At 38.6% G+C, this 14394-nt stretch overlaps 1 protein-coding gene across 3 annotated transcripts in view; it reads left to right on the forward strand.

Moving 5' to 3' along the window:
- TOM1L1 (target of myb1 like 1 membrane trafficking protein) overlaps positions 1-14394 on the forward strand; it is a 52843-nt gene that overhangs the window by 31221 nt on the left and 7228 nt on the right. For 2 of the 3 annotated variants that reach the window (XM_019945364.3, XM_073797493.1), the window contains 5 exons: positions 580-713; positions 5088-5148; positions 5534-5651; positions 6954-7050; positions 14152-14203. In XM_019945364.3, the coding sequence (XP_019800923.1) occupies positions 580-713; positions 5088-5148; positions 5534-5651; positions 6954-7050; positions 14152-14203 (462 nt within the window). The remainder of the gene's footprint in view (positions 1-579; positions 714-5087; positions 5149-5533; positions 5652-6953; positions 7051-14151; positions 14204-14394) is intronic. The other variant, XM_073797494.1, reaches the window with a different exon arrangement.

The raw sequence follows: 14394 nt of genomic DNA on the forward strand, positions 1-14394 counted from the left end.
GCTTCAGTTTACCTTGGAATGTGATGTTGTAACTATAAACGTTACATGTTTAAGTAAAACATAACAAGAAAATTATACTGCTATAAATGCATTTTAACTACTTTCTTCTATTACCACAAATAACAACAATAGCATTGTATGTTTTATGTAGTTCTTTATAGTTATATAGTTCCTCATTATACACCTCATTTGATTTTCTGTCACCCCTTGAGGTAGATGTGGCAAGTAGTATATTCTTCACTTGTCAAGTGAGTAAACAGATTTAGAAAACAAGTGATTTTTTTCCCTAACACAGCACAGCTAATAAGTAGTAAACCTAGAATTCCTGTACACCACTTCTGATTTCTAGTCCAGCATTACATGCAATGTACATTATTGTCCTTATGATGCCCATTTTGATTTTTAGAGGAAAATATTGTTCTGATATCCTTCATAGAGAAAGGATGAGCTGTCCATAGTTAAATACTTTGGTAATCTCCCATAGGTGACTCAGTGTGGAGATGGTCACAGTAGTATACAGATTGGCAAATCAGTTGTTTTTTTAGCACTGAAGAAGCAATCTCTCTCCTTCTTTGACAGAAACTTTATAAGACAGGTCGGGAGATGCAGGAGAGGATCATGGACCTGCTTGTAGTGGTGGAGAATGAAGATGTCACTGTTGAGCTAATTCAGGTGAATGAGGATTTGAATAACGCCATCCTTGGATATGAGAGGTGAGCAGTGGCACGCCCTCTCCGACCCTCCTCCAGTGCTAGTTTAACCTCCAGGTACTCTGTGTTCTTAGAGTGCCTACAGGTGAGCACTCAGAAAGATCAGGAATAAGTTCTGGACATGGCTGCCTTCCTCCCAAGATAGGGAATCCTGGTCCTGCTCTTCTGGGAGTGTGTGATATGGCTTTTTGCAGGAATGAGCATGTGCCTGAGCAGTGTGAGGGGCATTCACGGGCAGTGTAAGCAATGCTCACGTACTGCCCTGTGAGCAGGGCCTGGATCTTAATCACAGAATGTTGTCTGCACTGAGCACATCGTAAGCTCTCAAATAGACCAGTGCTATAAACAAAGAGTCGTAGTGAAAGTGAGGTTTACCCTAAGTTTGAGGTGGAGAACAACATGGAAATGGTAAAGAGAAGAGAGGAGGATATTTATATGGAGAAAATAGTCTACACAAAACCAGAGTAGCCAGTGAGGATAAGCTGTATATGAACACAGATTTTTTTTCTAAATTCCATTCATAAAAGTATGAAGGCAAAAAGTTTAAACACAGTCATCTCTTGATATCTGTAGGGGATTGTTTCCAGGAACCCCCCCCCAAGGATACCAAGATCCACAGATGCTTAAGCCCTTTATGTAAAATAGTGTAGTATTTGCATATAACCTATGCACATCCTCCTGTACACTTTAAATCATCTCTAGATTACTTATAATACCTAGTAAATGTAAATGCTATGTAAATAGATGCTGGTTCATGGCAAATTCAAGTTTCCTTTTTAGAACTTTCTGGAATTTTTCTTTTTCAAATATTTTCAATCTGAGGTTGGTTGAATCCTCAGATACAGAACCCACAGATACAGAACCTGTGGATACAGGGGTCGACTGTACTCATAATTTTGTTTCTAACATTTTAGTATTTTTCTAAACTTTTTTATAGTCGTGATCATATAAAGAACATATACTTTTGTTTCTCCCTTGATTTTCTTTGCCGTAAAACCAGTATTTGTGTATCCTATGTTCTTAAATGCTTTGGCTAAACCATTATTTTTAATAGCTGCATAATGGTCCACGTTTCTCTCACAGTTCACTTATTAGGCATTTAAGTTGTTTCCAAGTCTTTTATTCATTCATCAAAGTAATAGTCTTTTTTTTTTTTTTTTTTTTTGTGGTACGCGGGCCTCTCACCGTTGGGGCCTCTCCCGTTGCGGAGCACAGGCTCCGGACGCGCAGGCTCAGCGGCCATGACTCACGGGCGCAGCCGCTCCGCGGCATGTGGGATCTTCCCGGACCGGGGCACAAACCCGTGTCCCCTGCATCGGTAGGCGGACTCTCAACCACTGTGCCACCAGGGAAGCCCCCAAAGTAATAGTTTTATAACCTATTGTAATCTATAGTCAAGCCTATAGTCAGGAAAACACCTTCAATCATATATATAAATATACACACTTGGAAAGTGAAATAAATGCAGTGAATAGGAGGTCTGTTTAGTGAGAATAACAGCCAGACCTAATCCAGGTCAGAAGAAGGACAGGAAGGCTTCTATGGGGAAGTACCATTTAAGCTGAGAACTCTGGGATGAGGAGGAGTTGACTAAACCAGGAGCAGGTAAGAGCACATACGGTTGTGAAGCTATGGGAAGGCACAACAGGCCTGGGGAGAGAGCTGGCACCTAGAACCCGGCCCCAAAGAGCGGCAGCATGCTTCGCTTGACAGGTGGCTTTCTCCTCAGTCTTAATGAGAAGTGCTATATACAAACATAGCTTCAGGCAAGTCTCCTGGTCTCTTTCCAAACCCGTACCTAGGCCTTCCTAGCATAGAAATTCTGGAGTCTCTGAGATCCCCAAACTTTTTCTAGATCCTTGTTTCAAATAAGAGTTGTATTGGCATTTTGGGTAGGGCAGTTTTCCCTTATGTGGCCCCTACCTGCTAAATATCAGAGGTTTTCCTCCTAGTTACAGTGACATTTCAAGACGCCCTTAGGGGAACCATTTCTGTCGAGAATTCCCTGGAATTAGTGGCCATATTTCCCACCAACAGATGAAGAATGGGACCAGTGTGACATAAGGGAAGGAGGTGAACAGGTCCGGATTCAAGTCTTACTGATGATTTTGGACAAATTGCTTAACTTTTTTTAAGATTTGGGTTTTGTCCTATTTATTAAAGAGGATAATACTACCTATTTGGAGAGGGTTTGTTTATTTTATTTGTTTGTTTCTAAGAATTAAATGTGATAATGTATATTAAAGCACCTAGCTGGGTGCTAGCACATTAAATATTAATTTCTTGTCCTCCTCCTCTTCTTGTCCCAGTGAGCCTTCTAATTTATTGTCTAGACTTTTTTTCCCCACTCATCGTGAATGAACCAAGAGAATCAGGGAAGTAAAACCCACAGCTGCAAAATAAGTTCTTTCCCTCACTATCTCACTGTCAGGGAGAGCGGCCGTTCTGTGAAGAGGTGACAGGGCACCAAGGGAGGGATGTGAGCCCTGTGACCATGTTCCCTTACCACTGAGCAAAGCTTGCCCTTCGTTTTTTTTGGGGTTTTTTTTTGTTGTTTGTTTGGTCTTTTTGGGGGGGTGGTTGGTATAAATCTTTGTAAATGGGAAGATATCTAAGGAAAACCATATGGTTTTCAGTAGAGTGCTGACTCATGGTTTTCATTTTGGAGAATTCTATTACAAACCGTAAGACCCCTTACTAAAAGCTTCCTCCAAGGGGGAATGTGTGTTTATCTGGTCTTGATATCAGGAGACTGGGTTATTTCTGTGAACAGCTTTTTCTGATTCAGCTTTGAACCAGGGCTGCATTCCTTTTTGGAGGAAAATCTTTTCCTTAACTTGTGCAACTTATGCCACTTTTCTAGGCTCCTGACCCCTTTCCTCCATCTTCAAAGCCAAAGTTGTCTGGTCGGGTCCTTCTCACATTGTATCCCTCTTGCTTCCTTCGTCTGCCTCCCTCGTCCACATTTAAGGACCTTTGTGATTACACTGGGCTCATCTGTGTGGTCCAGGATAATCTCCCTGTTAAAGTCCACTCATTAGCAATCTTCACTCCATATGCCATCTAACCTAACATATTCACCGTTCCATTGATTAGGATGTGGATATCTTGGCAGGGGAATCATCCTACTTACCATGCTCACCACAGTCTGCCCTCTGTTCCCTAAAGATTCACATCCATCCCACAGGCAAAATACATTCACCCTATTCCAAAATCCCCAGAAGTTTCCACTCATTACATCCAGGGAATAGCTGTGCAAATAAGGTAACAGAAATTGTTACTCAAGGCTTGATTTGTGAAGGTTGTTCATACCTTGCACATAACTAGCTAGCATGCAGGAAGCCAATACCATGAGTAGATGGAAGAAGAAGTACGTGTGTTAGAAAGGGGAAAATCCTTAAACCTAAGTCATGTTTTAATTCAGTATGAGCTTTTAGACTTGAAAGTGTTTAGGTTCATGGAATCAATGTGTCGTAAGAGTAATACTATGTATTTCTAAAGCAGCTTTTAGTTTGCAAAGCATTTCCACATTCATCCACCTGTATTATCTGTCTGTATCTCGCCCTTGAGAATAACTTTGAGGAAATGGTTCAGATATTGCTATTCTCTTTGAGTAGATGGAGAACTGAGGATCATATGTGTGGTCCTATAACTACTCAGTAATAATACTGACACTTGTGCCTTGGATTTCTGCTTTCAGCTTCACTATTCTTTGAAACCTATTCTCTTATTTATTTATTTAACTGCTCCTCCTTTACCCACAGTGTACGAACAATGTAAAATTAAAACAAAGTTGTAAAAGGTAATATTGTTAGGTGTCAAGTGTCTTATAAAAATGAAGATTAAACAGTGAAAATATGTTAATTGTATGTGAATTTTATGGAAAATGATCATTTTTGATAATTTTGGCAAAATTAGAAACAACTCAAATATTTGAGAATAAGGAGAATATTTATATATGTGATTCATTAGGTTAAGTATGCAACCACTATAAGTTGTATTTCTGAATAACTAGAAAAATGATCTGAACATAATGGAATTAGAATACAGAATTATGTAAAGTATAATTTCAACTAAGTTTAAAATAGATTAACTTACAGAAAAAAATACTAGAAGGAAGTATATCATAATATTAATAGGAACCATATCTTGATTATGGAATTATTCATATTTGTAATATTTGTCCATTTTCTCATAGTTTTCTTTAAAGGCATTATTACTTTTATAAACTGGGAAAAAGTTATTAAAGTACTTTATTGGGAATTGGGGATGAGGCTGATTATCCCTAAATATTTGCACATTAATAATTCTGTTAAATATTATAGCATTTTCATATCTGTTTTCTTTTAAAGACTTGCATTTTGTTAATTCAAACAGGTTCATTCGAAACCAACAAAGGATTTTGGAGCAAAATAAGAACCAGAGGGAAGATGCCAATGTAAGTAAATAGAACTGTTATAAAATAAACAACTGAAAATTTTATGAATTCTACAGCAAGGAGCAAAGCTTATATAAAACAAGTCTTAAAAAAGAGAAGACATGCATTAATGATTTGGAGTGGTTTTAGTAGTGTAGAGTATCTGCCTTAATAACTCATTGAGTTATTGATAAGAGGTCATAAGAAGATTCTCTAATTAAGCAGGGACCCATGTCAGTGGCGAGATGTGATTAGTACTAGCATTGTCTATTGAATGGAGAGTTCCCTCTCAGGATACTTCCAAATAGGATCTTCCTTTCTCCAAAGGAAAGTCTGGGGAGAAAGCTGTGACAAACTGCCTGACATAGTTTTTTCTAAATTGTGTTTTTGTTTGCTTTGTTTTCAGACTACCAGTGAACCTTCTGCCCCATCCTCTGATCTCCTTGACCTGAGTCGCAGCCCTCTGATGCATAGGGCCACTTTGGGAGAACTCAGCACCCTGAATGCTCAGCTTTCAGACTTAAGTAAATAAGCACATGGGCCTTTTCAGACCAGTGGAAGAGCTTGATGTGAAACAGTTCTCTTGGTTTCTTGATTAAATGGAACCTGAGAAGAACTGAAGTCAGTTTGAATATCAGAGAACTATATCAGGAGATTTAAGTACTTCTTGACAAATGGTAGGTCACACCCAGTACAGGAATGGGATGTGTCTGGCGGAGGAGGTCCTTGAAACTCGTCCCACTGGCTTAGTATTTTGACAAATTCGCCTGGCCTGCTTATAGAGCTTGTTCAGCTCCATGGCCAATACTTAAACCTACTGTGAACCCACTCACTATTATCTTTGGTTTTCTCTGCCATACTATAGCATCAGGAAGGGGAATATTTGATGCATATAGACAAAATCAGGAATTATGAGGCCTCATGATGGCGAAATGTGGAGGGCAAATCACAAGCTTTTGAGTCAGAGAAGTCCAAGTTGAAATCCCAGTTCTGGCACCTCTTAGCCACCCACCTTAGAGACTTTCCTACTTTATAAAGTGAGAGCAATTGTTGCTTTAATGGTCTTCTGTGAAGGTAAATGAATGATGTTGCACTGTAGGCTTAGGGTTACCTACCTTATCTGTCTTATTTGTTGTCTCCTATTACCCTTCCCAAAGAGTTTTGGTAAATTACAAAGTAAAGATGATGAAAAATGCTGAAATCCAGAATTTTCTGCCAAATTAAAATCAGTTTGTTTTCCTTTTATGTTAGCAGGATTTTTTAGAATCAGAATAGTCAGTATCACTCAATTTGTGGTTTTCTTATTACTTAACCCATTTCTAAAATGTTGGCTGCTTGCTTAGACCAGTGGGATGTTTGGAGTCCATTATATTGAAGAGTTTTCTTGAGTTTTTATCAGGCATTTTCAGAGCGGGGGTGGAAATAATTATTCTCTTTGGGGTGTCTCATGATTATGGGAACTTGAGAGTTTGGAGAGGTGAGGGTAGAGCTCTATATATGCCATAGCTTTTTACTTTTGTGCTTGACAGGATAAGACATAAAATCCCTTCCATTGTGAGTCAGCTTGGGATTTTAGAAAACCCAACACAATAACGTTTGCTACCTTTACAACATCCTCTTTTTATGGCAGGGAATTTCTCTCTTTCCAGTTGCCATAAATGATGTTTTTGAATTTCTGTTTGAGGAAATCCCACGATTTTACGGTGACAGAACTATCTCAATCTCCTTAATTTGGTGTTTTTTTTTTTAAAAAAAAACAGAAAATTCAACAGAACTGATGGACAAAATGTTTTAGAGCCAAGCAATAAGTACATTTTGTGTTCTAGATTTCAGCTCTACAAGTCCTGTTGTAACAAACAACTTGAAACCCAGTCTTCATCCACAGGTGGATTTGCTAGCCTCAGAAAACACAGAAACACCCCTGTAAGTATGTCAGTAATACTCCAGAACTAATTCCATCTCATTCTGATTCCTCGTATTTAAGAAAACATGACATAATAGAAAAGGTAGAGACTTAGGAATCATACATAACTGATTTAGAATTTCAGTACTGCTTCCTATTAGCTGTGTGACCTTGGATGAGAAACTTAACCAGTGTGAGCCTTCATTTCTCTTCTAAGAATACTCTCTAGGATTCTTAAAAAGATTCTGTGCAATGCTGTATGTACCTCCTAGTATAGCACTCAGTACATAGCAAGCCTTCCATAAATTCTGTTTCTCTTATTTTTTTAGTGGTAACAGGAGGTAGGAAAAATACAAAGACAAAGTGGGGGAACAGAAACGACCACACAGATTGCAGAGCACTTGCTATGTGGCAGGCACTTTGCTGACCTGTTTTTATTTATTGCATTTAATCTTTTCCAAAGTTCTTGGATCAGTGCTATTATCCTTATTCCCATTTTATAGGAAAAAAGGCTGAGACCTAGGGAATAGAAGTTCATGTAGCGATTAAGTAGCAGGTCTGGTGAACTGATAGTTCACCAAAAAAGAAATACAGATGATTTAGAAACATAATTTTGCTCAGTGATGCTCAGCCTTACGTACAGTTACAGAAATATAAATTAAACTGCAATAAGACTTTTTTTAACCTCACAGATTGGCAGTAGTCTACATGTTTGTTAACATGCTTTGTTAACTGTGGAGAGACAGATACTATCACAAAACTGTGCAGTTTTTATGAGGGGCAAGTGGCAATATCTATTAAAATTATAAATGCATTTACGTTTGAACTTGCAGTCTAGGAATTTATGCTTATTTATGCAAAATAAGGTCTTTACAAGATTATTCTTGACAGCATTTGTGCAATAGCTAATAATTAGAGACAACTCAAGTACCCTTCAGTTTGGGGAATGGTTAAATAAACATCTACACAATATATTATTATACTTCTGGAGAAAAAAGTAGGCCCTCTATGTGAGGGACAATCACCAATATATTTATTATTAAATGAGAAAAGGTGCAAAGTAGTGTGTGTATACTATCTCAAATTTGTATAAGAAAGTGAGAAATAATATATGCTAATATTTGCCACTCTTTGCATAGAGAAACATAAGAAAGATGCAGAAGAACCTAAAAAAAGCATGGTTACCTAAGGTCAAGAAGAGGCAGGATGGAGCAGATAAACAGCAAAAAAATAAACAGAAGTTAGATTTGCCTTCCATCAAAGCCTATTATATTCTTTTTTTTTCCTTTTAAATATATGTATTTTAGGTAATAGGCAATACATTTCCATGATGCAGATATCAAAGCAATATAAAAAGATGTACAAGGACAATACTTGATCTCATCCCACCCCCATCCTGCCTCTTGCCCTCCCTTGGGTCATACCTGCTCCCACCCGGGAAACCCCTTTGTTAGTTTCTTATTTATCCTTCCAAAGTGTCTTTAGGTAAATAAGAATATGAATTATTTTTTCTCCTTTATTAAATAAAGGGCAGCATACTATGCATACTGTTTTGAACCTTGCTTTTGTTTTTCACTCAACAGCATGTCTTGGCTGTGTTTTTATGTCAATGGACTTAGATATTTTTTAGTTACTTTTCTATATTAAAAAGGAGAGGGGCAGACTGAGGAGAAGAGAAAGGAGAATCAAACTGGGGAAAAAAGCAAAAAAAAAACAAAAAAAAAAGTGTAAGGGAAGAAGAGAGAAAGGAAAGATTCATGTGCTGGGACATGGCTATCTCTTGAACCAGGTTGGGTCATTACCTTAGCTTGACTCCCTCTGGTCTTGATTGCTGTGATGCAAGTAAATGTTGAAATGTTGTAGGCAGAACTCCAGTGAAGTTGCTTAGTAAACAATGTGGTCTGAAGTAGCTGATTCTGTCTTCCTTTATTCTGCAAATCTTGTTGGGAAAGATTGACCATAAAGATGAAATCCCATTACAAAAAATGTCTGTCTATACAACTCACAAAGATCAAATCCTAGCTAACAGCTGCTTAGTTTTGTGGATCTCATACTCTAAGGTGCATAAAAATCACTTGAGTGATTATTGAACAGTAGAATTGTTGGCCACCAGAAACTCTGATTCAGTAGCAAGAACCTTTAGTTTTAAAAAATGTCTCTGGGGAACCATAAGGCAGTGATCGGCTGATCGTTAGAAACCCTGTTATAATTGTCTGCCCAAGTTCCAGATATCAAAATAATTATAATAGTTCTTAGAATTTACTGGAATAAAAAATAATGTGTGACATCTATATTTTGTTTTCTAGACTATGTCTTTTGTATCTATTTTTTTCTGATTTTCAGAAGAAGCTTATATTGATACATGAGTGAAAGTATCACTAGTCAGTTTTTTAGTGATGGAAATTAAAGCGCTAAAGTTACCTAAGGCATGAATCTGGGTTAAATCATATGCCAAAGATTACATATGAGTGGCAAAATCAGCCATCCGAATATCTTACAGTCTTGAGATTTTTCCACCTCTCTGTGTTTGCAGTTTAATTTATCATCACAGAACAAATGAGTGATGGAATTATTCATAACAGAAAGGATCCCTGAAAAGCGATGATGATGGGATAAAGCCACAGGTCATATTTATAGCCCAGTTAGTATCAGGCCATAGGCTAAGAAGAATAAGAAATGCTTACTAATTACTTACTAGTGCTCCCTACAGGCCTATGAGATAGGTATCCCCAATATTCACTGTACAAGTGAAGAAACCAAGGCTGCTAACTAGTGCAAAAAGAGGATTCAAATTCAAGTGGATCTGATTTCCATACCTGCTCTCTTTATTTTCTTTCTGCACTTTAATTTTATTTTAAAAATTTCCGAGAGCTTCCCTGGTGGCGCAGTGGTTGAGAGTCCGCCTGCCGATGCAGGGGACACGGGTTCATGGCCCAGTCCAGGAAGATCCCACATGCTGTGGAGCGGCTAGGCCCGGGAGCCATGGCCGCTGAGCCTATGAGTCTGGAGCCTGTGCTCTGCAACGGGAGATGCCACAACAGTGAGAGGCCCACATACCGCAAAAAAAAAAAAAAAAAAAAAAAAATTCCGTATGGTAAAACTGACCCTTTTTTTGTTTGGTGTACAGTTCTATGTATTTTAACATATATACATAGGTTCATGTAACCACCCCCACAGTCCGAATGTAGAATAGTTCATTATCCCAAAAAGCTCCCTTATGCTATTATTCCTTTATAGTCACACATCCCCATCCCCAACCCCCAGCAGCCACCAGTCTGTTCTCTATCATTATAGTTTGTGACAATAGCATCTGAATAGAGTCATACAGTATGTGATATTTCTAGAAAAGTTTATGTAAAATTATTTGCTTCATGTATTTGAAGCTGTCTTTAAGTGCATTTGCATTCAGGATTGTTGTCTTCTTGGTGAATTGACCCTTTTATCATTATGTAATGTCCCCTCTTTATACGTTGTAATTGTCTTTGCCCTCATGTTTACTTTGATATTAATATAGCCACTCTAGCTTTCTTTTGATTAGTGTTCACATGGTATATCTTCTGCCTTTTTACTTTTTTTTGGCTGCGTTGGGTCTTCGTTGCTGTACGTGGGCTTTTCTCTAATTGCGGTGAGCGGGAGCTGTTCTTCGTTGTGGACCACGGGCTCTAGGCACATGTGCTTCAGTAGTTGTGGCTCACGGGCTCTAGAGTGCAGGCTTAGTAGTTGTGGTGCATGGGCTTAGTTGCTCCGTGGCATGTGGGATCTTCCTGGACCAGGGATGGAACCTGTGTCCCCTGCATCGGCAGGCAGAGTCTTATCCACTGCGCCACCAGGGAAGCCCTGCCTTTTTACTTTTAACTTAATTATTTGAAGTGAGTTTCTAATTGATAACATATGGTTGGGTTGTGCATTTTTATGTATTTTAATAATTTATGTCTTTAATTGGTATGTTTAGACCATTTACATTTAGTATGTTTGTATTTAGGTCTAGCATTGTGTAATTTGCTATTTGTTCCCTTTGGTGTGTGGGGTTTTTTTTTCTGTTTCCTCTTTCCTTCATACTTTAGGTTATTTGAATGTTTTCAATATTCCATTTTATCGTGATTTTGTAACTTTGTGTAGTGTATATATGGGGAGGGGAGGAATGGTTGCTCTAGGAATTACAGTTTTTGGGGGGTACTTAAAACCAGTATTTTCCCATTTGAAGTGAAATGTAGAAACCTTATTATCATACAGCGCTCCCCTTTAATAATATAAATTATAGTTACTGTATGTATTATGTATGTTAGAAAACCACAACCAGACAATGTATAATTATTATACAATTATTTTTCCATAATATAGTTTTTGCTTGCAACCCTCAAATAAATTTTAAAGACTCAGGAAGAGAAGAATAGTCTATTATATTTACCCAATATTTACCATTTCTGTTGCTTTCCTTCTATTCTGGTACAATTTCTCTTCTCTCTGAAGAATTTCTTTTAGCATTACTTTAGAGAAGGTCTGTTGGCAGTGAAAGTCTCTTAGATTATTTCATGTGAGTATGTCTTTCTCATTTTTGTTCCTGAAGGATATTCTCATTGGATTCTGGGTAGATGGTTCTTTTCTTCCAGCAGTTTTTAAACATTGCTCCAGTCTCCTCTGGCCTAAATGGCTTCTAATGAGAAAGCTAACATTCATTCAAAATTTCCCCTGTTGATTCTGTGTTGTTTTTTTCTGTCTGTGCTTTAAGAACTTTTCTTCTAATTTTCAACAGTTTGATTATGATGTGTCTGAGCATGGCTGTCTTTTGGTTTTACTGAGTGTATTCATTTCCTGTGGCTACCATAAAAACACCACAAACTGGTGGGTTTAAAACCACAGGAACTTCTCTTTATAGAGTTCTGGAGGCTAGAAGTCTGAGAGAAAGCAAGGCAGTCTCCCTCCAGGGCTCTCAGAGGAGAAGCCATTCTTTGCCTCTTAAAGATTCTGGTGAGTGTTGGCACTCCTTTGTTATTTTGGCTTGTGGCCACATCACTTCACTTTCTTTCTCCACCTTCACATTACCTTCTCCCCTGTGTGTCTCAGCCCCTCCTTCCCCCCACTCCTGTTTTTCTGTTTTAAGGTCACTTGTCATTGAATTTAGTGCCCACTCGAACATCATCTCAGTGTCCTTAATTATATCTACAAAAACCCTTTTTCCAAATAAGGTGACACTCATAGGTTCCAGGAATTAGGACAAGGACATAACTCTTTGGGAGCCACGACTCAACCTATTACACTGAACTTCTTGAATCTGTGGGTTTGTCTTTGACCAAATTTGCAAAGTTTTAAGCCTTTATTTCTTCAAATGTTTTTTTCAGCACTACACACTTTCTGCCGTCCTTCTGGGACTTTTGATGGCACACGTTAGATCTGTTGTCATTGTTTCATAGATCCATAGGGTTCTGTTCATTGCTTTTCTCACTCTATTTCCTCTGTCATCCCCACTTTGCTGTTTAGCTCATTCTGTAACTTTTTAAAAATTTCAGTTACTGAAATTTTCAATTCTAAAATTCCCATTTGGCTCTTCTTTATAATCTTGTGTTTCTTTGCTGAGACTCTATTTTCCTGTTTTTTATCAAGAGTGTTCACAGTTCCTTGCTGAAGCATTTGTATAAATAGCTGCTTTAAAATTGTAAGATAATTTCAGCATCTGTGTACTCTGGATGTCAACCACTGTTGATTGTCTTTTCTCTTGCAAGTTTAAATTTTCTCAGTTCTTCATAGGCATAGTAATTTTGGATTGTATCTTGGACATTTTTAATGATATGAGACACTTCATCTTATCTAAATCCTGTTGAGAATGTTGATGTTTTGATTAGTAGGCAAACAACCTCATGAGGTTTACGTCACAGTTTCAGCCTGCCTTCTGTGTGCTTCGGTTCTGATGTCAGTTAAATTTTCAAAGCCTTGGCAGTGCCATTGAGACCTGTCCCACATGTGTGCCACCCAGTATTCATGTAAGGTCTGGATAGCAGGCTGTGTGTTCAGTTCTCAACATCTTTGGCATTTATTGGGATCAGCCATGGATGCATAGATGCATAAAGTTGTTTCATAAACAACTTTAAGGTTGTTTTCCTGAATTCCTCCCTCTTTGTGATTTCTCTGGTTCTTTGCTTTCCTGGGACGCCCTTTTTTGGCTCTCCAGTCAAAAAGCTGAAGGTTTACTATGCCATGCATTTCCTTGACTATGCTTGTGTTGGGCACCAAATGGCAAGACAGAAGGGATAAAAGAAACAACAGAGGTTTGCCATATCCTCCTGGGATCACAGTTCTACCTCTTAGAGAGGAAGGTTCCCCTCACTCAGAGTTTTAAGCCCCTGTAGGTCCCTGTTGCCTCTGCTGTCACTGCAGCCACCTTGGGATTGCCTAGGGTTTGGGGTGTGAAAGAACAAAGAGGAGAAAAGGGATGGGGGATTTCCACACTCTCTCTGAGCATTAGGATTTCCCTTTTCTGCTCCTTGAGTGAGAATGAGAGGCTTCTCCTGGAGCTCTGTCTTCACTGCCCACTTGGGTTTTAGGCTGCACTGCATTCCAGTTAGGGAATACCAGAGGGGCAGAACATGGTAAGTTCACCAACATTTCACTGATACTCAAATTCTAGTCTTCTTTCCCAATCAGCCTGTAACTAGTGTTTACTTTTCAGTTCTCAAATATTTGCTCCACGCATCCTGTCCATGTTTTATAGCTGCATTTGGTGGGAGAGACAGGGTGAAGTGTGTTTATTCCAACTTTACTCCAAACTGTCCCCCCTTCCTAACTTCTACTCTGCATTGCCCCTCATCCTTTAGGAAACGATGGGGTGGTAGCTACGCTCATGCAAAGACTGAAGGCTCTGCTGTCACTGGTATAGTGTGCACACTCCAGGGTCTCAAGGCTGCCACTGCCTGGGGACAGGGTTTTATCTTTACTGTCTTTGGTATTTGGGCATCATGATCTGCTGGGCACTAAAACCAATGGTAATTTTTATTGATATATAAAATTAATACGTTTGTGTAGTCTGAAGGTACATTTTGGGTTTTGTTTTTAGACCAGGAAACTCATCTTTTGGCATCTTTGATCTCACTGTAGGGTAATCATGCTGTGTTATCACACTATCCTAGGTTTGTCCAAAGGACCAGCCAAAACCTCGCCTCAAGTCCTACATATGAGAGTGTAAGTAATGAAGACCTTCCCTGGCAGTGCACCTGATGAGCAATTATCATGCTAAAAAGGAACTCCTGGTCCTTAATTCTCATGTTCTGCTCAAAGTTTCTTTATAATGTGTTGATGCAGCCCTTGTTAGGACTTTTCCTTGCTGTCTTTTTAATCATTTAAGATAGACAAGTGTAGTCTCACTTCCGTTA

Source organism: Tursiops truncatus, chromosome 20 (genome assembly GCF_011762595.2).
Source record: "Tursiops truncatus isolate mTurTru1 chromosome 20, mTurTru1.mat.Y, whole genome shotgun sequence".
NCBI lineage: Eukaryota > Metazoa > Chordata > Mammalia > Artiodactyla > Delphinidae > Tursiops > Tursiops truncatus.